Source organism: Vicia villosa, unplaced genomic scaffold, assembly GCF_029867415.1.
Source record: "Vicia villosa cultivar HV-30 ecotype Madison, WI unplaced genomic scaffold, Vvil1.0 ctg.003507F_1_1, whole genome shotgun sequence".
Lineage (NCBI taxonomy): Eukaryota > Viridiplantae > Streptophyta > Magnoliopsida > Fabales > Fabaceae > Vicia > Vicia villosa.
The window spans coordinates 114,330-138,861 of NW_026706222.1; the positions used below are offsets into that span (position 1 = coordinate 114,330).

General features: G+C 38.9%; 2 protein-coding genes across 2 annotated transcripts; one reads left to right on the forward strand and one right to left on the reverse strand.

Annotated features, from left to right (window-relative positions):
• The first annotated feature begins 5,568 nt into the window (after positions 1-5,568).
• LOC131641080 (non-specific lipid-transfer protein 5-like) lies at positions 5,569-7,178 on the forward strand. The gene is made up of 2 exons (XM_058911402.1): positions 5,569-5,975; positions 6,070-7,178. The coding sequence occupies exons 1-2, from the start codon at positions 5,632-5,634 to the stop codon at positions 6,128-6,130; spliced, it is 405 nt and encodes a 134-aa protein (XP_058767385.1). The 5' UTR covers positions 5,569-5,631; the 3' UTR covers positions 6,131-7,178.
• Positions 7,179-19,289: 12,111 nt separating this feature from the next.
• LOC131641081 (uncharacterized) lies at positions 19,290-21,047 on the reverse strand. The gene has a single exon (XM_058911404.1). The coding sequence runs from the start codon at positions 21,045-21,047 to the stop codon at positions 19,290-19,292; it is 1,758 nt and encodes a 585-aa protein (XP_058767387.1).
• Between the last annotated feature and the right edge of the window lie 3,485 nt (positions 21,048-24,532).

A 24,532-nucleotide genomic window follows, 5' to 3' on the forward strand; every position in this document is an offset into this window, starting at 1 on the left:
GATGACTTATCTGATAACGATCTCATCACTACTGTGATGCCAGGGATTGCTGAGAGACTCAAGACTAGAAAATGCAAGGTTGTGGCTACCTCCACTCCCACCAAGACAAGGACTAGGTATGGTCCCTCAAAACCCTAGAGTAAAGAGGTTCCTAACTCCAACAAGAGGAAGATCAGGGATTCTACCACTTCAAAAAGTGATGCTGAAGAGGATGTCCAAGACATCTTGACTAAGAAAAAATCTAAGATGAAAAACCTCTCAGTTCATGTGCCCGATGCCCCTAAGGACAACAATTCTTTCCACTCTAGGGACAATGTTGACCAATGGAAGTATGTTTATCAAAGGAGAATAGCTCTTGAAAGAGAGCTGGGAAAAGAGGCTCTTGAGTGTCCAGATATTATGGATTTGATCACTCATGCTGGCTTGATAAAGACTGTAACTCGGTTTGGAAAATGTTATGAGGGTCTTGTAAAGGAGTTCATTGTTAATATTCCGGTTGACTGTGCTGACCACAGGAGTAAAGAATTCAGGAAAGTGTATCTTAGAAGGAGATGAGTTGAATTCTCACCGGCTGTTATCAATAGATATTTGGACAGAAGAGAAGATGAACAATGTGAACTGGAAGTGACGGATAACCAAGTTTGCAAAGTGACGGAGAACATTAAAATCCCAAAATACACCAACATCTTACAGAAATTGCTCCCACACTCGCACTTAATGGATCCACATCACCCTATTAGGAGAACATTTAGCATAAGCATTAAAACCCATGTTTTTGTTAAGGTAACGTAGAAAAGACCATATATTTGAAGGTAACAGATCAAACTACTCTCTTCTGATATATATTGACTTGCAAAGGATTTGTTGCAAAAGTGAAAATTAGGTTACAAAGAGAGGGTCTTTATATAGAGACCAGGGAAACATAAATAGACATAACATTTAATGATTAACTATTTCCTATGAAAGTTTGTCTGCCCTAGAGAATCTGTCTTTTGGCTTTCCAAGACTGCATTTAAATTTATCCAACAAAACTCCCCCATAAATTAAATGCTCCTTCGGTCAATTAATCCCAGCATTATCTTGCCTCTGTCGAATATCTCCTTCGACAATGGTTTTGTGAAAATATCTGCAGCTTGATCCTTGCTTGCCACATGCTTCAGTTCGACGCTTCCATTTTTCACATGTTCTCGAATGAAATGAAAACATACGTCGATGTGTTTACTTCTTTCATGGTTCACTGGATTCTTCGCCATTTCGATTGCTGATTTGTTGTCAACTTGTACTATGGTTGCATTTTCCTGCTTCTGCTCTAACTCACATAACAATCTTCTAAGCCATATAGCATGGCATACACACCATGATGCAGCCACGTATTCTGCTTCGCATGTTGATAGTGTTACAATTGGTTGCTTCCTTGAGAGCCATGTGAAAGCAGTGTTTCCCATAAAGAATACATATCCTGATGTACTTTTTCGATCGTCTATATCTCCACACCAATCGCTGTCGGAGTAACCTGTTAGCTTGTAATCTTCTGCTTTTGAGTAAAACATTCCAAGTGACACAGTTCCTTGGATATAACGAAGAATTCTCTTCAAAGCTTTCCAGTGTGAGTGAACTGGTTCTTCCATAAATCGACTCAAGATTCCAACACTTAGAGAAAGATCTGGTCTAGTACATGTGAGATATCGAAGACTTCCGACCAAGCTTCGAAATTTGTTTGCTTCGACACGTTCCCCCCCATCAAATTTTGAAAGCTTGGCTCCTGGCTCCATTGGTGTCGAGATTGGATTGCAACCTTCCATTTTGAACCTCTTCAGAATGTCCTTTGCATATTTTTCTTGTGAGACAAAAATTCCAGTTTCTTCTTGTCGAACTTCCAGACCAAGAAAGAAGCTCATTCTACCTAAGTCCGTCATTTCAAATTCTCGTGTCATTCGACCTTTGAATTCTTCGATCATTTGATCACTGTTGCCCAGGAAAATCAAGTCGTCGACATAGAGTGCAACGAGCAGTATATCTCCTTTATACTTCTTTACATATAGGGCATGTTCATAAGGACATTGTTGGAAACCATTCTTTTTGAAGTAAGTATCAATACGTGTATTCCATGCACGAGGTGTCTGCTTTAATCCATATAGTGCTTTCTTGAGTCTTAGCACTTTTCCTTCGCTTCCGTCTTTCATGTATCCTGGTGGTTGTTCGACATAGACTTCTTCTTCGAGCACACCATTCAAAAATGCTGATTTGACATCCATTTGAAATATTGGCCATTTGAGCTGAGCAGCTTGAGAAATCAGCAGTCGAATTGTCTCCATTCTTGCAACTGGTGCGAATACTTCGTCATAATCTATTCCTTCCTTCTGCCTGTATCCTTTTGCCACAAGTCGCGCCTTGTACCTTTCGACTTTTCCTTGAGCATTCATCTTTTTCTTAAACACCCACTTCACACTAATGGTTCGACTTCCTTTTGGTAACTCTGCTAGTTCCCAAGTTTTGTTATGTTCGATAGCTTTAATTTCTTCGTCCATGGCATTCTTCCACTTCTCATCTCTCCATGCTTCTTCGAAACTAATGTTTTCAGAATCTGCCAGTAGACACACAAGATGTACTTCTTCTGTATTATCATACAACTCTTGCAAGCTTCTCATTCTGGGCTATGAGGATTCGTCTTCACTGTCAGAGTATTCAAACCTTGGTAATTGATTTTGGGTTGTTGGTATACCGACTGAGGGTTCTTTAGTTTCGACTATGTCTTCTGTCGAATTGTTCCAGTCCCACCTACTTGCTTCATTCACTCGAACATCTCTACTTACTACCACCTTTTTGTTTATGGGGTCGAATAACCTGTATCCTTTTGTTTTCTCATCATACCCAATTAATATATATTTCTGACTCTTTTCTTCAAGCTTCGTTCTTCGTTCATCTGGTACATGTGCATAAGCAATACTACCAAATACTTTAAAATGAGATACAGTCGGTTTCTGTCCACTCCACGCTTCTTGCGGTGTTTGATCTCCCAAATTTGAATGCGGACATCTATTTTGAACATAGATTGAACATTGCACAGCTTCTGCCCAAAATTCCTTCGACATGTTCTTACTTTTGAGCATTGAATGAACCATGTCAAGGACTGTTCGATTTTTCCTTTCAGCAACCCCATTTTGTTGAGGTGAGTATGCTGCAGTTAGGAATCTCCTTATACCCTGCTCCTCGCAATACTTCATGAAAGCTGTCGAAGTATATTCTCCTCCTCTGACAGAAAGAAGTGCTTTGATGTGTCGATCAGTCAATTTTTCAACCATTACCTTGAACCTTTTGAATGCTTCGAATGCTTCAGATTTTTCTCTCAGGAAGTAGACCCAAGTCTTTCTTGAGAAATCATCGATGAAGGAAATGAAATACTTCTTGCCACTAAAGGATTCTGGAGTGATTGGTCCACAGATATCAGTGTGAGTTAATTCAAGGATGTGCTTAGCATGATATTCTGCCTTCTTTTGAAAAGAAGTTCTCGTCTGCTTGCCAAAAACACAATTTTCACAAAATTTTCCTTCAAACTCCATGTTAGGCAATCCATGTACCATGTTTCTTCCCGCTAATCTCTTTAACCCAGCATGATGTAAGTGACCAAAACGTAGATGCCACAGAGTTGCTTGGTCTTCAGTGTCGATTTTCAAACATTTTTCTCGAACGCTTCTCAGATTCAGCTTGTACATTTGATTCCTTCCCATCTCAACTTGAGCAATTTGGTGCCCTGATTTATCCTTCAAATGCAGTATTCGATCCTTCATAAATATCGAATATCCCTTTTCTGTAAGTTGCCCCAGACTTAGAATATTTGCTTTTAAATCTCGTACATAATAAACATCTTGTATTTTTCCAGGTACGTTGTCTTTCTGCAAATAACAAATTGTTCCTTTGCCTTCGACCTTTACCTTCGACGCATCTCCAAAAGATACATGACCATCTTCAATTTTCTTTATTTCTTTGAATAGATGTTTGTGACCACACATATGATTACTTGCTCCTGAGTCAAGGTACCATATAGTGTCATCTTCTTTGTTTGTCTCCTTTTGGGTCATTAATAGGAATCCTTCGCTTGATTCTGTTTCTAGTGCGAAATTTGTTGTCTCTTCGACTTTCCTCCTTAATCGACAGTCTTTTGCAAGGTGTCCCCCTTTTCCACAATTGTAGCAACTGTATGAGTTGCAATCCTTTGCAAAATGTCCATGTTTATTGCATTTGTAGCATTCGATGTTGGAGTTCGACCTGCCACCTCTATGACCACGTCCTCGACCACGCCAATTTTGTTGACTTGCCTGTCCTCTTTCGAAATTGTTGTTCTGATAGCTTCGACCACCATCTCGACCTTTATGACCACGTCCTCGACCACGCCACTTTTGAGATAAAAGTGCCCTTTCATCTCTAGTGGGTTCCTTTGTCTGTTCTGCATTATCAAGTGTCTCCTCCTTCTTTTGTATTTTGCATTGTTCGTGTGCCTCAAGTGAATCAGCTACTTCTTCGACAGTGATTGTCGCAAGGTCCTTCGACTCCTCTATTGCACATACTATATTTTTGAATTTTTCAGTCAAAGATCTTAAAATCTTTTCGACAACTCGAGCATCGGTCATTGCTTCTCCATTTCGTTTCAGTTGATTTACAACTGTTTGCACACGCGTGATGTAGTCCGACACGGACTCCGTCTCCTTCATCTTCATCCTTTCTAATTCTCCTCGAAGAGTTTGCAAACGAACTTGCTTGACTCTATTTGCTCCTCTGAACGCCGTCTCTAGTGTATCCCACGCTTGCTTCGAAGTAGTTGAACCAGCAATCTTCTCAAAACCAGATTCGTCTACTGCTCTAAACAACATGTATAATGCCGTTTTGTCTTTCGACCGCGTCTCTTTCAACGCCTTGTTCTGGGCTGCTGTATTTCCCGTCGTGGTTTCTGGTTCTTCAAACCCTTCTTCTACAACCTCCCACACATCTAACGATCCAAGCAGCGCCTTCATCTGGATGCTCCAGTTCTCATAGTTTGATTTTGACAGTTGCGGCAATGGCATTTGGTTCATCATGTTTGCCATGCGCTCTGATACCAATTTGAAGGTAACAAATCAAACTACTCTCTTCTGATATATATTGACTTGCAAAGGATTTGTTGCAAAAGTGAAAATTAGGTTACAAAGAGAGGGTCTTTATATAGAGACCAGAGAAACATAAATAGACATAACATTTAATGATTAACTATTTCCTATGAAAGTTTGTCTGCCCTAGAGAATCTGTCTTTTGGCTTTCCAAGACTGCATTTAAATTTATCCAACAATATTTTGATAATTTTTTTTACTATTTATAGTATATAGACTTATTTGAATTTTCAATTGTACTCTAATGATTGCAATAATTAGAAAGAGTATCACACAGCTACCGACACATCTTGACAGAGTGGAGATATATGGCCTCGCCAAATGAGTGATTCTTAGCATACCTTATCTTATCGTTGCATTTAATTATTAAAATATAAAATACGATATTTATCGTATATTCCATATTTATATAAACCAGCACCTTCTAAAATTCTACCGTTCATAAATATATATATATCAACTTGTGTTGTCATTTTTCGTTTATAAAACAATGGCAAGAAGCATGAAGGTAGCATGTGTTGTTTTGGTGATGTGCATGGCCTTTGCTCATATGGCAGAATCTGCAATCACATGTGAAGATGTAGTTAATAATCATACTCCATGCATTGGCGGTTATACAGGTGGTATCATGATTAGCACACGATGCTGCAATGCAGTAAAGAAAATTGATGCTGCCGCCACCACCGCAGCTGATCGTCAGCTGACTTGTAGATGTTTAAAAATCAGGGCAGGTTATATTCTAAATTTAGATCCAAACATTGGTGATAAACTCTTTGTTGACATATGTGGTGCTAAAACTCCCTACAAGCTCAATCGCAATGCCGATTGTTCAACGTATGTAGAACAAGTTCATACTTTATTTATTTTGTAGAAAAAATATGAAATAAATTATGTCTGACTGATTTTTGTTTGTTGGTTATATTTACAGCATCAAGACTAAAGAAGTTGTGGCGGATGCAGGGTTATCTAATATTCTCACTACTATATGAGAGAGCTTATTATAAAGAGTTTGTTAATAAGAATGAGAGTGATGTAGGTTCATTTTGAATATGATCCTATACTCTTATTTTAATTTGAGTTTCTGAATATTCTCATTGTTATGTTGTTTAAAAAGAGGATCTTAGAATAGATCTCTTTTGGCAATAGTCCGGCGTTCGTGCTGTCTTTTCTTTTAATAAAGTGTTATGTATTGCAAAATTGATGAATTACATTAAGTTTACTTCTTCCATCTAGTTTTTATGATGTGGGGTCAACTGCCCCCATTGTTAACAAGGTAGATCCATCCCTGTGAGAGATCATGAATTTATGCTATATGATAATACATGGTGACAAAAAGACTAACCAAGGCATCCTAATGCAGCACCATCGGTGTTGAATTTGAACCAAAATGGAAGAAGAGGCCTCAAATGATTTATGTGATGGAAGGGTGTAGCAATCTGTCCTAAAAATTAAATATTTAGAGTCGCCACCTATTCTGAAGGGCGAATAGGAAACCCTACGCAGTATAAAGATCTGGGTAAGTTATTATAATCAGGTCGAGGGAAGGTGTTAGGCACCCTCAACCCTTTCCTAAGGTTTGTATCTAAGGTTAAGGCTTATGGCTAAAAGTTAAGGTTAATAGCTAAAGAAGTGAAAAGGGCGATTTGAACTGAATGGAGGTTTTAGGGAGGGGGACTCGCCTTGGTTATCCAAGTGCCTACGTATCTCCTTGGGGAGAATCAGAGTCAACTTAGTTCGGGGATAGGGTTGTACGCCTTTGAATTTGATATGATATGGTTTGAAGGCTTTTTGAATGGCCTATCGTAGTTTTTTTAAATGCGAAGTTCGAAGGTATTTTGAATTACTTTTCGTAGATTTGAAAATCGCAGTATTGAAGAGATGAAAAGTATTTTAAATGTGTTTGAATTTGGCGTACAACCCTGGTTTTATATGTTACCGTTAGTTGCGATGATCAATAGGTTTGATCACCATAGTTAACGGATTGAAGGAAGGATTGCTAACCATTCTAATCGATAGATTCGATTATCACGAATAGCAAATAAGATGTGTGTTAAATAATTTAAATTATTTATCGTTATCCCTCATAATCAATAGGTTTGATTATTACACGATAACGAATTGAATATACTAATCATCGCAACTAATAGATTTGGTTGAAACCATTTAGCAAAATAAAATGTATTTTTATTATTTTATTTGTTTTGAATATTTGATTGGTACGACATAGACAGTCGACCAATTCGAAGGCGGAGTAAAATAGATATTCACCCGTCATTTATCCGTTAAATGGGAGTTAGAATTGAAGTTTTTTATTACTGGATTTGATTAATTAAATTAATCGATTATTAATCACTGCGACCAATAGATTTGGTCGGAACGAGTAATAAATTGAATCCTAAAACCTTAGCCAAGTGGTCAATGGGATTGGGCGAACCCTAACGTGTTGATGAACCTTTCTAGGGCTTTTTGTGATTTTTAATATTAATTAAAATTAATTAAAGTCAATTAAGTCGAATGATCGAAATAATCGACGAAACAAATTCTACATAATCAAAGCCCTAATCCTAGTTTTATTTTACTATTAATTTAATTAGATCAAAAATAATTAATTTCTAATCTAAACAATTAAATAACAAAAGGAAAAAAGAAAAAAATAAACAAAATATGTAATAACACCTGGGCTATGATCCTGTGTTGTGAAGCTTGAGGGAGCATGGTGAACCTTCAGATTTGTGTTCGTTGGATTTGGCTTGGGTATGATCCAGTGGTGATGATTGAAGAGTACATGGTGGGCGTACGCTGATTGTATACACCGGATCCATGAGTAGATTACAACATAAGTTGTTATTAAAAAAACTCCTGTCGCATGTGGGGTTCGAACCCCTGTCCTTTCCTTCACCAGTAAGAGCATCTGACCAATTCGACCACGCACGTTCGCTGTTTACTCAACATGCCATATGCAAAATATATAAAACGAAACGACATAAGTTCAAATTGCCTTGCCCGCGCCCCAGTAGCTTCTTCTTCCTCTTGTTTTTTTTCTGAAAACGCAGCGACATTTTCAGCCACAGATTTCTTGCGTGGTCTTAGTCCTCCCCTCTTAAAACCTGCAATTTTTCATCAAGCAATAACAAATAATAACCCAGAACAATGGTAAATAACCTCCCGAGTCCAATAATGTCCTTAATCTTGTCCAATTCCGCTTCAAACCGAAATCCCTAAATTAGAGTTCAAGAACCCTAACAATGGCACCGATCCAAACCTGCACTTAACGTTCAATTAAACCGCCCAAAAAGTATCACCATACCACTATAAACACGAATATTGAATTAAATCACATTAGAACGTGGTATACGTATGCAATTAAATCTCAAAAAAATTTGAAAGAACCGTGGCTTGTATAAAGGTTCTTCAGCGCGTTTTTGTTCATGATGAAGGTTGGGATTCACTCACAAAACTCCAGGGAATCGTTTTGGATACTTGGTTTGGCTCAAATCAATCAAAATCTTTGGCTGCTACCTCATTCTATTCCACGATTTTTTCAGTTTGCATATGGTTCTTATGGCAGCAAAACCTTGTCCAAAAAATCCCTATCTCGCGTATGAATTACTTCAATATATATGGGGACCGCTCTAGGTCAATCAAAATTCCATCAAATCTTCTGATTTTGGTTATTGATATTTGATTAAAAACAAAGAATGTAAACTTTCCAATTTTGGTTCTAATTCCATTTTTTCTTTCCAATCTCTCTTAATCACGATTTCCATGATATTATGCTGACATAATCTTGATATTTTGACCCCATAATAGATTTAAAACCAAATATTTAATTTTCCATTAATTATTCTAATTAAATTGAACTTAAAATGAATTAAGTCAAAATAAATAAAATAACTAATAAAAAGGCATGGGATTGGGCCAAGAGACTTCTACCAAGGATAAAATCTAGTTTGGATCAAGAATTATGGGCCCATTTGGGGAACAAAGCTTCTTTCTCTTTTCTTTTTTTTATTTTTTTTATTTGTTTCATAATTTTTTGTATTGTATTTAGTATTTCAAAAGATAAATAATAATTAAAACTAATAAAAAATAAACCTATTACAATTAATAATAATAGAAAATAATCAAACCAAATATCAAAATTAATAATCAGACAATACTAATTAATAATAATAATAGCTAAAAATGATCAAATCAAATATTGAAATTAATATTCCAACAAAAAATCATAAGCTATATGATCAATTGTGAAACAGACTAAAAATCTCGAAGATGGCACATATGGGTCAGATGATTGGGCTCCAGCACCTTCTAACTTTAAACCTCATCTTAACTCAGGGTGTTTTATAAGAGGGTGGGTTTGACAATAGGAATGTCAAACCCCATGACTCCTAATTCCGGCCCCTAATGAAAAAAGACGCAGATTTGATTGGGCAAATTTTGGGGTATGACAGCTGAAATTTGCATTTGTTGAGAAGAAGTTCTGTGGGAGATGGGCTTGAAGATGCCACCCAAGGTAGATACCATTTTTCAGAATGTGCAACCAATGCTTTTCGGGAGGAACCGGGTGCTTTGATTGTAGTACGGCCTAAAAAGGCAACCTGAATTTTATGCAATGTTATGATGCATGCGATGTATGATGCAGCGAGCTTCTCAAAATAAATGAGAGCGATGTATGTATATGCATTATGTATGAATGAGGTATGTTAGTTGAATGATGCATGATTGTCAGTTGAAGTATGTTAGTAACTTTGGAAAATAAAAATAAAACCTTTGTGTGTTATTGATGATGTTTTGGAGAAGATCACTGGTGAGGGACTAACGTGATAAACCCAATTGAGGAACCCCTTTGAAAATCTTGTTGTAAAACCTTTTGTTCTTTCGGAGTAGATCACTGCCGAGGGACTCACGTGATAAACCCCATTGAAGAAACCCTTTGTAAACCCCTTTGTAAAACCCCTTTGTAAAACCCCTTTGTTCTTTCGAAGTAGATCACTGCCGAGGGACTAACGTGATCAACTCAAGAGGATCACTTGCTATAGCTCTAGAAAGCTTTCGTAGTTTGTGAACCCCACTTACTATAGTTCTAGTAAGTTTCCGTAGTTTGTGAACCCCACTTACTATAGTTCTAGTAAGTTTCCGTAGTTTTGTGAACCCCAAAAGGATCACTTGCTATAGCTCTAGCAAGCTCTCCTACACCAATAGGATTACTTGTCATAGTTCTGACAAGCTCACCTGCACCATTTATATCGTCTGCCCTTGTTCGGACAAATTTCACCTGCACCATTTGGATCGTTTGCCCTGGTTCGGACAAATTTCACCTACACCATTTGGATCATTTGCCCTGGTTCGGACAATTTTCACCTACACCATTTGGATCATTTGCCCTGGCTCGGACAAATTTCACCTACACCATTTGGATCATTTGCCCTGGTTCGGACAAGTTTCACCTGCGCCATTTGGAGTCACTTGCCCTTGTTCGGACAAGTTTCACCTGCACCACAGGAATTATCTGCCATGGTTCTGACAAGCATACCTGCATAAAAAAGATTCACCTATTTGGAGACTCACGACTCGAGGGTCAAAGAAAATAGCACGTCAAATGTTCACGACTCGAGAGTCGGAAAGGAACGATATGTTTAGAAATTCACGACTCGAGGGTCGGAAAACACACTATCATAACACGAGGGTTGGAAACTCACGACACGTGGGTCGAAAAACACACCTATCACAACACGAGGGTTGGAAACTGGACATTTGTAGTAATTGATTGCACTAGATGATATTTGTAGCAACCTGCCCTAAAATTAAATTATTAGAGTCGCCACCTATCCTACCAAGGCGAATAGGAAACCTCGCGCAGTTAAGAGATCAGGGTAAGATACTATATTCAGGTCGAGGGAAGGTGTTAGGCACCCTCAACCCTTTCCTAAGGTTTGCATTATAATAATCAAGGTTTATGGCAAAAAATAAAGAAAGGCTACAGACAGTCAAAAGGGTTAAGGCAAATAATTATCATAATTAAAGGTTTGCAATTTAAAGAAATAAAATCGGGACAAAATGAGATTTATGGGGGAGGGGACTCGCCTTGTTGCCAAGTGCCTACGTACCTCCTTATGGAGGATTAGAGTCTACGTAGTTCGGGGAAGGGTTGTACGCCATAGGATTTGAATTTGATCTGAGATGGTTGAAATTTTGCTTCAAGGCTTTTGAAATAGCCTATGATAAGTTAGGAATTTGAAATGGTTTGTTTCAGAAGTGTTTTAGGCTTAGGGCGTACAACCCTGATTTTTAATTTGTATTATTAACCGCAACAATCGATTGATTCAATTACCATAGTTAACATATTAATAGTTGTATCATTACCAATTTTAATCGATTGATTCAATTATCACTAATAATGAATTATAATATTTTTTAATAATTTTTATGAATTAATTTGTATCGTTACCCCTCGTAATCGATTGATTCGATTAAAAAGAACAACGAATTGAAATGAGAGAAATAAAGGGGTTAATCATCGCAACTAATAGGATAGTTGAAACCATTTAACCAAATAGAAATTAATTACATTTTAATTAAATAACATTTTAATTAAAATTTATTATTGACCATAGCGATTAATCGATTTAATCGGAACGAACAACAAATTATGATTTTAATATTTATATCATATACTAATTTTATTTATAAAAAAAATAATTATTATTATATATAATTAATTATATTCAAAAGGAATTAATTAAAACAAACAATTTAATTAAAATAATTTTTAGTTTATTAAGATTAGGATTCTGTGTGGCTGGGTTGAGGGTTTATATTATGCATATTAAGTCTGAGCACGTTGGATTGAATCTTAGTGGGGCTCTATGGCTAGATGTGAGAGGTATACGGTAGGCTACAGAAACGCAGACGCACAGGATCGAAGATTTAAAATTTAAGAAAAATATATGTTAGAGGGGAGGCTCGAACCCATGACCTCCCCCCTCACAAGCGCATCAACCAACCAACACACCAAACACAAAAATGCGTTAGACACACGCACTCAGCATGACATATGGGAAATCAAGAAAACATATATACAAAAGCGCGCGCAGTTCAAAAGGGGCCGGTGGTGTAAGGACACATCATCATCGTCCCCATAAAAGCTGTAAAACCTGCAACGATTAGCTACAAAATTGCTGCGATTTTCTTTGTAGCAATAAAACCCAAACAATAGCGAATAGAACATAGAAGCAAAAAAATGTTTCGCGACACCCCCGTTCCACTCGTCTGAGTCATCCGAATTCAACTACGCACTTGATTTATTCTAATTTTACTTCTAACTAAAAGCCCCAAATTGAAACCCTAAAAACTCAAAACGGCCTCTAATGGCAAAACATGATTAAGGCACGCAAGCTTAAAATAACCAACCCAGAAACGTTCATGGCATTGAAACAAACAAGAATATGCAATTAGATTTCAATGACGATGCATATATTGTCCAGATCGAAGAGATTTTCAGAGTGACTTACCTTGACAACTATGAGATAATTCTGGGGGTGCTGAAGCAGAGTAACGATCCCAACACCTTCAGAAACCTTTGAGGAACCTTTTGCAATCCTTAATTCTCCTTGCAAACGATTAATTCTCCAAAACCGAATCTCAAACTTTTGATGATTTTTTTGAGTTCTTGCAATATGCCTCTGATCAGAATCCTCAACCCTCATTCGTGTGGTATGCTTTAGATACTTATAGGCGATGGGTTAGGTCAATAAAATTGTCCAAAACCTCACTTGAATCCAATCTTGCAACATTGAGAAATTTGATTTAAAATTTGATTGGAAACTTTCTAATTTTGTCAAATTTTGTATCAATATCTTCTCAATCAATGTGCCACGAAATTATATTGCTAATATGTCATAAATGTGATTGGAATTGGCTCATATGAATATTTTAACACAATATTTGATTTTTCCTTCAAGTATATTATTTTAAATCATTTTTAAATGAAATAAAAATCATATAAAATCAAATAAAAGGTAAAATTCGTGGCACTTGGTTTGGGTAACATAAGTGACTTGTGGACCAAGGTTGAATCATAAAAATATAGGCCCATTTGCAAAAAAACCCAATTTGAACCTCTTTTATTTCACTTTTTGCCTCCAAAATCACCCAACTTTAACCAAGCATATCTCACTCAGTTTTTAAGCTATGAAGGAGTTCTAGGACTTTTTGGAAACCTCAAGATGTCCTCTATAAGCCACTTTGGAACATATTTTTCATTTGGAGCTTTTATCTTGATTATATCCCTTTTGACAAAAAACTGCTTTTGAAGGATGCTTGAAAAGGACCTGTAATCTTTTGCATTATACCTCTCAAATGAATCATTTCTAGCCTTGGCTTGTGAGAGACAAAGTTGAAGAGAATCCAATTTCCTTCCAAATAGGCTTTGAGTGGGGAATTTTTGATGTTCCATGTGAAAGTTATGGCCAGTCAAAGTTGAGTTGACTTTCTCCTAGAGAAACCCTAATTTGAACCTTTTTGTATTTATTCATCTCTGAGTTTCTACTGATAAATCATGATCAAGTTTTGATCAAATGATGGAGATACACTTCTATACTTGATGTTTGATCAATGATCAGAGGTTTGGACCATGCTTTGATTGTGGTTGACTTTTTAGGTTTAGTCAGTTGACTGTGAATCTTGGAGTTTGTTTGAGCAGGTTACTTTTGGAGTTGAGTTTTGACTTTTGCCATAGAGTTATCCTAGATCATCATGAACCATAGAACCTTGATGGAGAACCTTATCTTATTGATCTCTTCAAGAGAACCTCAAACCCTAGCTTCAGGAGGCTCTTGATTTAGGGGGTGTTGTTTGGATAGAACCCTCATTGTAGATGGGATAAAGAAGGCAAATTTTGGGGTATGACAACTGCCCCTATTCAATCTTCTTAAACCGGAAGAATCGGAAAGGCGTGCTTGCCTGTCGCGGTCCGAAGGTGGAAGATTATTGAACACTGAAAATGCCCTAAAATTTGCTAGTACTATGGAATGTAGAGTAGATGCGTTGCTGGAAGAACACACTGTGCTGTTCTGATACCTGCATGACGTGGCGAACTTGTTTCGAGAAGCCTGGAAAATAAATCCCTATTTGCGGAGAGGCATGACTCTGTATTACTGCCAAGGGACTAACGTGATTTGACATAACTTATCGCGCTCGGGGACTAACGCAATAAGTCATGGTTGGGATTGAAATTAAAATTGAAATTGAAATGAGTATTGGTACTAACGTACCAAAGAACTTGGTGCCATATCATCGCTAAAGGACTAACGTGATAAGACGTAACGCAAAGGTCACGATTTGGGTTGAAATTGAAATTGAAATGAGTCTTGGTTACTTACGTACCAAAGAACTTGGTGCCATATCATCGCTAAAAGACTAACGTGATAAGACGTAACGCAAAGGTCACAATTTGGGTTGAAATTGAAATTGAAATTGAAATGAGTCTTGGTTACCTACGTACCAAAGAACTCGGTGCCATATCATCGCTAAAGGATTAACGTGATAAGACGTAACGCAAAGGTCACGATTTGGGTTGAAATTGAAATTGAAATTGAAATTAGTCTTGGTTACTTACGCACCAAAGAACTCGGTGCCATATCATCGCTAAAGGACTAACATGATAAGACGTAACGCAAAGGTCACGATTTGGGTTGAAATTGAAATGGGATCTAAAAGGGTTTAGAAGAAACAAGTTGGGAAACAAGCTTTACCTGTAGAATGATGCCTTGCAAATGCGTATGCTTATGATTTGTTGTAAATGCATGAATGTTTATGCAAATGGCGCGTATGTGAGTGTATATGATTATGAATATGTATGATGACTTCGATGTACTATCTTTTGTCACCCATTGGATTTGTTTAAAACCTTTCGAGCAACTTTGCGGATCTTAACTCAAATCGTCTGAGGTTAGTCTATTGGGATATTGCAGTGTTTTCGGAACTATCATATCACCAGGCGTGTATTGACTTCCAGAGATGTCGTGGTCTCATCCCCTTTATTTTGTCTAATGATTTGTAAGTTTCTTGTTTTAAGTTTAATGTTTAAAGTTTATGAGGAATAAATTATTCTTTGCACTTGGTATTGAAATGACGAAAGACACAGTGTGAAAGGGAAAAACTTTTATTGATTATTGCCTTGAATTGGCGAATGTACAAAAAGTATGGAAGAAATAAAAATGACACATAGAAATGATATTAATACTGCTATCGCTCTTTTATTATCGAGGGCCCAAGTAATCCTTTGACTTCAGAAGTTGGTGATTGCACGACTTTTTATCCTTTATGAATCGTCTTGGATCTGGTTTGGAATCTTGCCCCTGCTATGCGTAGTACTTCTTGACTGCATCTGAATTGATTGGATGTGATAACTCATCTCCATCCATGGTGGTGAGGACAAGTGCTCCTCCTGAGAATACTGTTTTGACGACATATGGACCTTCATAGTTAGGTGTCCATTTTCCTCGGGCATCGAGTCGGGGTAGTAAGATCTTCTTGAGGACGAGATCTCCTTCTCTGTAAGTTCGAGGACGGACCTTTTTATCGAACGCCTTTTTCATCCTTTTCTGATAGAGTTGTCCGTGACACATAGCTGTCAGTCACTTTTCTTCAATGAGATTCAGCTGATCAAAACGGGTTTTTACCCATTCCGATTCTTCTAACTTTGTATCAGCTAGGACTCATAAAGAGGGAATCTCTACTTCGATGGAAAGAACTGCTTCCATACCATAGACCAAAGAGAAAGGGGTTACCCCTGTGGATGTGCGCACTGAAGTTCTGTAACCGTGTAAGGCGAAGGGAAGCATTTCATGCCAATCCTTGTACGTCCTCACCATCTTTTGTATTATCTTTTTGATATTTTTGTTTGCGGCTTCAACAGCGCCATTCATCTTAGGCCTAAATGGTGAAGAATTATGGTGTTCAATTTTGAATTCTTCGCACAGCTCCTTCATCATATTATTGTTCAAGTTCGACCCATTGTCAGTGATGATTCTACTTGGAATCCCATATCGGCATATGAGGTTATGTTTGATGAACCGGGTAACCACTTGTCTTGTTACATTAGTGTAGGAAGCAGCCTCGACCCACTTGGTGAAATAGTCAATGGCAACCAATATGAATCGGTGTCCATTAGAGGCTTTGGGTTCGATCATTCCTATCATATTAATCCCCCACATCGCAAACGGCCATGGTGAACTTAGCACATTCAATGGATTTGGCGGTACGTGTACTTTGTCGGCGTATATTTGGCATTTATGACATGTCCTTGCCTATTGGAAGCAATCAGCCTCCATTGTCAACAAGTAGTACCCTGCTCTTAATATCTTTCTTGCCATTGAATGTCCATTTGCATGAGTTCCAAAGGTTCCTTCATGGACCTCTTTGATGATCTCTTTAGCCTCATTCTTATCCACACATCTTAGTAACACCGAATCGTAGCTTCGCTTGTATAGGACATTACCATTTAGGAAGAACTTAGATGCCAACCTCCTTAGTGTCTTTTTGTCAATTGTGGAGGCGTTCTCTGGGTATTCTTGTTTTTCCAAGTATTTCCTAATATCATGGTACCAGGGCTTGTTATCGGGTTGCTCTTCGATCGTAAGGCAATAGGCTGGTTCGTCAAAGTGTCTGATCGTTATCTGAGGTTCGTGATTTGGCCAGGTTACTTTAAACATAGAGGAGAGTGTTGCCAACGCGTCGGCCATTTGATTTTCCTCCCTCGGGATGTGATTAAAAGTGATGGTCTCAAACTCAGCCATTAGTTCCAGTATGAGGTCTCGGTATGGGATTAGCTTTGCATCTCGCGTATCCCATTCTTTATTGACTTGGTGGATTACCAACGCTGAATCCCCATATACCTCGAGTAATTTAATCCGTAGATCGATCGCAGCTTCTAACCCCAATATGCACGCTTCGTATTCTGCAATATTGTTGGTACAGTCGAAACATAATCTCGCAGTGAAGGGTATGTGACGATTGTCAGGAGATGTCAAGACTGCCCCTATGCCATGTCCTAGTGCGTTTGAGGCTCCATCGAACGTAAGGGTCCACACCAATCCTGGTTCGGGTCCTTCATCGGGTCCAGGTATTTCATAGTCTCTTACTAGCATAATGTCCTCATCAGGGAAGTCGAACTTCATAGACTGATATTCTTCGATGGGCTAATGAGCTAGATGTTCCGCCAGTACACTCCCTTTTATTGCTTTTTGAGTGACGTATTGAATGTCATATTCTGATAGTAGCATTTGCCATCTAGCGATTCTTCCTGTGAGAGCCTATTTTTCGAACACATATTTCAGAGGATCCATCCTCGATATTAACCATGTGGAATGGTTCAGCATATATTGCCTTAGACGTTTGGAGGCCCATGCTAGGGCGCAACATGTCTTTTCCAACGGTGAATATCGAGATTCGCAATCGGTGAATTTCTTGCTAAGATAGTAAATAGCGTGTTCTTTACTTCCAGTTTCGTCTTGCTGCCCCAGTACGCATCCCATAGACCTTTCCAGGACGGTGAGGTACATGATCAAAGGTATTCCTGATACGGGAGGCACGAGTATCGGTGGTTCTTATAAATAACGCTTTATGGTTTCGAAAGCTACTTGACAATCGTCGTTCCACTTGATTGGTTGATCTTTTCTTAGTAATTTGAATATGGGCTCACATGTAGCAGTTAAGTGCGAGATGAACCTTGAGATGTAATTCAAACGACCTAAGAAACCACGAACCTCTTTTTCTGTTCTTGGAACGGGCATTTCTTGTATGGCCTTCACTTTGTCAGGATCTACCTCTATGCCTCGTTGGCTTACTATGAATCCTAGCAGTTTTCCTGATCTCACACCAAACGTACACTTGTTCGGATTCAACCTTAACTTGAATTTCTTTAAGCGTTCGAATAACTTTTGCAAGTGCGTAATGTGTTCCTCTTCAGTACAGGACTTAGCGATCATGTCGTCCACATATACTTCGACTTCCTTGTGGATCATATCATGGAACAGCGTGACCATGGCTCATTGATACGTTTCCCCAACGTTTCGCAATCCAAAAGGCATCACCTTGTAATAGAAGGTACCCCAAGATGTCATGAAGGTGGTTTTCTCCATGTCTTCGGGAGCCACTTTGATTTGATTATACCCAGAGAACCCATCCATGAATGAAAATACTGAAGCTTGTGCGGTATTGTCCACTAGTATGTCTATGTGTGGTAATGGAAAGTCATCCTTTGGGCTTGCCTTATTCAGATCTCTGTAATAAACACACATGCGCACCTTTCCATCCTTCTTAGGAACTGGCACTATATTGGCGATCCATGGTGGATATTCAACTACGGCAAGGAAACCTGCGTCAAACTGCTTGAGTACCTCTTCTCGGATTTTATTATCCATGTCGGGTCGAACTCTTCTGCGCTTCTGTCTGACAGGTGTACAACCCTCTTTGAGCGGTAGCCTATGTACGACGATGTCTGTATCCAAGCCAGGCATGTCGCGGTATGACCAAGCGAATATTTCTACATAGTCATGGAGGAGTTTGACCAGCGTTGCTTTTATGTCCTCGTTCAGTGTTGCCCCAATCTTGATTTCTTTGGGTTCTTTATCGGTGCCCAAGTTTATGATTTCAATGGCTTCTTGAGGAGTGAGCATGCTTTTGGGTTCTCTGTCCATTAGCCTTGACAATTCTTCCGGAAGTCCGTCGTCTTCCTCATCCCCTTCCTCAGACTGATTAGCGAGAGCCTCGAGTTTATATTGAGTTTCAGCAGTATTATTATCGGTGATGTTAGAAGGTGATCTGCACATGTTTATGTTTTGTTTTTAGTATGCGATTATGATTGTGCTTTTGTTTTATGCAAGAATGTTATTTGTCATTTTTAGGAAAGTAAATGCAAGAACGAGACGGCGTTTTCAATACCAAATGCAAACGACAATTTTATTAATAAACTCAAACTTTGAAAGTAAATGGGGCCCTTACAAACCAACTCTATGCTTCGGGCGAGGCATGAGCGACATTGTTTTTTTTTATTAATTGAAAGGGAAATAAAACACACGACAAAACAAATTACTTTGAAATATAAATTATCTCTGGTATCTCCAGGCTTGTCCAATTTTGGAGCTAATCTCCTGGTCTGATCATTCGGATGAAGTTGGATGTACCCTCCATGCTAGATATCATGGATACATGCTCATATCCGCCTGTGACAAAAGTTTGCGCGATCGGAGGGAAACGTTGCCCTTCCTTTGCAGCCTTCTTTGTTGGTTGACATCCTAACCCCAGACGATCTCTTTTCTCTTGCACTTCTGGAATCTTGCCCCAGCCTTCCATTTTCAGGTCTTGCAGGTCTCTCCAGAATGTCACCGCCCTTCGTATCTTCTCTACCGGGAGTGTGACAGCAGTTGCTATCTCTAGTGCTTGGAATGAGGTTTCCAACGCCCCTTCTCCAGCCTCGATGTATCGGTATGAGTCCAGATTGCTAACAAATATATCCTCCTCCCCATTGACGGTTACTATAGAGTTTCCATCCACAAATTTTACTTTCTGATGAAGAGTAGAGGTAACTGCCCCAGCAGCGTGAATCCAGGGACATCCCAATAAGTAGGTATAAGCAGGTTCGATCTCCATTACTTGGAAATTGATGCAGAATGTATGGGGGCCAACTACCACAGGGAGGTCAACCTCTCCAAACACCGGACTTTGTGACCCATCGAAGGCTTTGACCACCAGATGTCTTGGTCTAACTACCAGGCCCTCCAAGGCTATCTTGTCGAGAGTGGCCTTTGGCATCACGTTTAATGATGACCCTGTGTCAATCAGAACTCTAGATAGATAAGCTTTCCCACATTGTATGGAGATATGCAGGGCTTTGTTATGCTCTTTCCCGTGTGAGGGTAGCTCATGCTCACTAAAACTTAAACATTCCCCAGCAGTAAGATTAGCCACCATTCCATCAAATTGATTTACAGTGATGTCTTTAGTCACATGGGCGGCGTTCAGGATTTTCATCAAGGCGTCTCGATGTTTTTCTGAATGTACTAACAACGAGAGGAGTGATATTTTGGATGGAGTTTGATGCAACTGGTCCACCACTCTATAATCACTTTTCTTGATCAATGCCAAAAACTCTTCAGCATCTTTGTTAGCAGTCTCTTTGTCCTTGGATGTGCCTTCTTCAGTCGGGACCACAGTAGCTTGATTACTTGCTTGTGCTAAGTTCTCATTTGGTTTCGCAACATTGAATATGCGACCACTACGAGTCATGCCCCCAGGCCCAACGATGTTTGTTACATCCGTATTACTACTAGAATCATATTCCCAAGGGACCGCTTTCATTTTGTCCACCGGATATGGATCTCTAACTGGGATGATCCTAGTGTGTACTTGTGTGGGTATCAGCAATGGTGCTTTGGCGCAGGGGATGATTAATGTCTTCCTTGCCCCTGGACTAGGTATTATCAATGGCTCATTCCTCTCCAGCATGGCCACATACTCCTCTTCGGGATGTTCTTTCAACTTAATTACTCCTTGGTCCACGAGTCTCTGCAGGGTGTCCTTAAAAGCCTCGTTATGTTCTAGGACGAACCCCCTTGCGAGTAGATACCTCTTAAGGGCATCTATAGGGGAACTCCGTTGTTGAACTGACTCTTGCTCAGTGACGACCTCGATCGCATTGACTGTGCCATCGTGACGAGGCATGGGATTTGTCTTCACATTAAGTTTGTCGAAAGCAATTGCCCCAGACTCGATTAGGTCTTGAACCTTGTGCCTGAAAGCCCGACATTTTTCTAATGTGTGTCCAATAGAATTGGCGTGAAACTCACACCTTTCATTAGGTCTGAAGTTGGGCGTAGCTCTTCCAGGAATCGGGGGTGGCATAGGTCTGAGTTCTACTAATTGCTCATTTACCAGATATTTCAGTATTTCGCTTCTGGAGGTGGGCAAAGGGTCGAATTTCATTTGTGGCGCTAAGAATCTATTTTTTTGCGGCGAGTAAGACATAGGAGGTCTAGGCTCTTGATGCACTACTGCGTTGGTCTCCCCTTCCTTCTTTTTAGCGAAGGTTGAGGTGGGCCTCTTTGAGTGATAAGAGTTAGATGATGCACCTTGTATCTTCCCATCTTTGATTCCATCCTCAATTCTTTCTCTGATGACCACTAGATCTGAGAATCCTGAGGATACACTTCCGATCATTTTATCGTAGTATGGTCCTTGTAGAGTTCTCATAAACATGTCAACCAGCTCCTTTTCTAGCAACGGAGGTTGGACTCGGGACGCCATTTCTCGCCATCTTTGGGCGTATTACTTGAATGATTCTTCCTTCTTTTGGGACAAATTTTGTAATTGCATTCGATTGGGTGCCATGTCCAGATTGTACTTGTATTGCTTTAAGAACGTATTAGCAAGGTCGTTCCAACTTCGGATATGCGTCTTTTCCAGTTGCATGCACCATTCAACAGATGCCCCACTTAGATTGTCTTGGAAGAAATGTATCATTAGCTTTTGGTCATTGGCATAAGCAACCATCTTCCTGACGTACATGCGTAAATGACTTCTTGGGCATGTAAGTCCTTTTTATTTTTCAAAGTTGGGTATCTTGAACTTATGAGGAATAGTCAAATCCGGAACCAAGCTCATTTCATAGGTATCCACATCAAAGACGTCATATCCTTCTACTGCTTTCAGCCTTTCTTCTAGCGCTTTGATTTGTCCACTATTTCTAGCGCTTTCTTCAGAATCAGATTGGGTTTGCTTATGTTGGGGTTCCTGATTTGTTTCATCCGCCTCCCCATATTGTAAATCCACGTAATCCTCATCCTTAGGTGGATCGTTAGCAGGGATGCGAACCGTGCGAGGCGCCCCCTTTTTCTGAGTGGTGGGAATGAATCCTTCATGGGAAGCTTCTCCCTCTTCATGGATTCTGGTACCTCTCTTAGAGGAGTGAGCATTTGATTTGCGAGGGTCGAAGCCCTGAACAAATCCTAACAGCGGGTTGCCATCGTTCGGTATTTCCTCATACTGATTCCGAGCTTCCCTAGCTTTTTCCTGTTCATCTCTAATGTCCTTCATGAAACTCAACATCTGAGCCATTCCTCCCTTAATCTCATCTACAGTACCTTTCAACTGAGTTACTTCTTCGCGAAGGGCGGCTTGATTCTGCTCTAGTTGTTCCATGGCTTTCTTCTTCTGAGCACGGGTTTGGTATGGTGGTATGGTTGCTTGGTTGCCTTCTCCAATGGTGTGGCTGGAGATAAAGATAGTTTTTTTTCTTTTAATGCTTTGAAAATAAATTATGGTATGTATGATATGAATGTTATGCTTATGCTATGTTCATGTCTTATCCACATTATTATAGTAAATATATATATATATATATATATATATATATATATTCTTTTTTTTTATATATTCTTCTTTTTTTTTATAATTATTTGGTGAATATTATAGGAACAACAAGTAAATGCGAAAATAAACACACTTTATTAATTGAAAGAAACACCACTTTATTGTTGGTCCACAAATAGGAATGGAAACTGAAATTAAAATACTAGAAATAAAAGCAAAAAGGAAAAATAAAATTAGGAACGCTTTTGGATGTCTTCTCGGAACTTGTCCATCATATCCCTACAAAGCTCCATAAATTCTTTGACTTCTTTAGGAAGGATGATAGGAGATGATTCTGCCTTTGCCAAACTCCTTGGAATATCTTGAATCAAATCATTACACAAGAAGACTAGCTTATCATAATTATCGCGACATTTTTCATAGTCTTCAAGCATCTTAGGAACCATGCTCACATGTTCATTTTCCGTAGAAACAAATGTGTAAAGTCTTTTCCAATAATCTCTTTCGTCCATGGCTGCCTCATATATCTCTCTTTGCCTTATGAACACTTGCCTAAGTGATGCCATAGCTTGAAGTGCTCTATCGTACTCACCGGTGCGCTGTAAAAGTGCTTCCTCCGTAGTTATTCTTCTTGCGCGCTCTTCTTGTCCAGAATTGCGAGCTTCTTGAAGATCAAACTTTAGATTCCTGATTTCCACCTCTTGATCTTTAGTTCTATCAGTTAATTCAAAGACCACGGTTTCTAGAATTTTCTCGGATTTCGCTTTATCATAAGAAGCTTTTTCATAACGTCTTCTCCACCTTGCAATTTTTAGATTTGCTTGTTCCAACTTTTCATTATATGCTTCTAGATTGTGATTATCACTTAGAACTCCTTCGGTTGCACGTTTCCTTTTACTTCTTTGCCTATCATTATCTTCCTTCATTGCTTGAAGCTCTTGGTTTTTCTCTTTAAGGTCAAAGCGTAGTTGGCTCCTTTCGTTGGTAAGTTGATGAATATCAAGCTCTAATTTTTCTTTTTCCTTTCGGGACGCCTCTAGGGCAGCCCTGATCCCTTCTACCTCTTCGATGGATAGAGGAACAGGATTAGGAGAATCAGGCTTGTATGCGCGATCCACGACAAAAGGGAGCAAAATCTTTCCGACTCTTTCTTGAACCCAACTAGTATAAGGTTCTCTAGCAATGATATTCTTTGACCCAAAACTCTTTGCTTGCACATGTCTCCAAGCTTGAATTATTTTATTTAAAGTCCTTGGTTCCCCTTTTCCGTTGTCATGCAAAAGTAATTCTTCCAATTGTGATTTGGGAGGCTCACAATCCATGGAATGGCCTAGTTGGCGCAATGCTAGAATAGGATTATAATTAATGCATCCTAATGTTCCCATCAAAGGGACATTGTTGAAATCTCCACATTTATAAATAATCTTATCGGAATTTAATTTCTTTGCATACCAAAGGATAGAATCTGCTTTGAGAGCCCTTAATTTTTGGGACCAATCATTTCTAGTCAATTCTTTAATGAAACAACTAGCTTTGTAGAGATGGGAAGTCAACCAAGAATATAGAAAATGCACACAACAAAATAGCATCCCTTTCTTCTTCATACACCGAGCATGGATGGTATAATAAATATCAGCAAGGATGGTGGGAGTTGGATCCTTATCAAAAATCCTAATAGAGGTGAAAGCATGAATGGCGGCAGGATCAATATAATCAATATTTTTTGGCAATAAGACAACACCAAAAATCAAAATAGCTAATAAATGTCCACAAATGTCCCATTGTTTCCTTTGAGCATACATTAAAGATTGATTTTCTAAGTAAGATCTTTTGATCCCATGCACATTTCCATCAGTTTTATAATTAGATTTCAACTCCGTAGCGGACAATCCCAAAGCTTTTGCCAAATCTGAGAAATCAACTTCTTTACCCACACCAGTATAGAATTCCCTTTTTATCCTTGAAAATCCTAACATAGCATCCATTTCTTCCAAAGTCGGAGCCAACTGAAAATCTTG

Excerpts from the sequence above, each read along its gene's own strand:
- LOC131641080 (XM_058911402.1), top strand. The coding sequence starts at position 5,632 with ATGGCAAGAAGCATGAAGGTAGCATGTGTTGTTTTGGTGATGTGCATG. Across the intron at positions 5,976-6,069 it reads CGCAATGCCGATTGTTCAAC|CATCAAGACTAAAGAAGTTG; the intron begins GTATGTAGAACA and ends TTATATTTACAG.
- LOC131641081 (XM_058911404.1), bottom strand. The coding sequence starts at position 21,047 with ATGCCACCCCCGATTCCTGGAAGAGCTACGCCCAACTTCAGACCTAAT.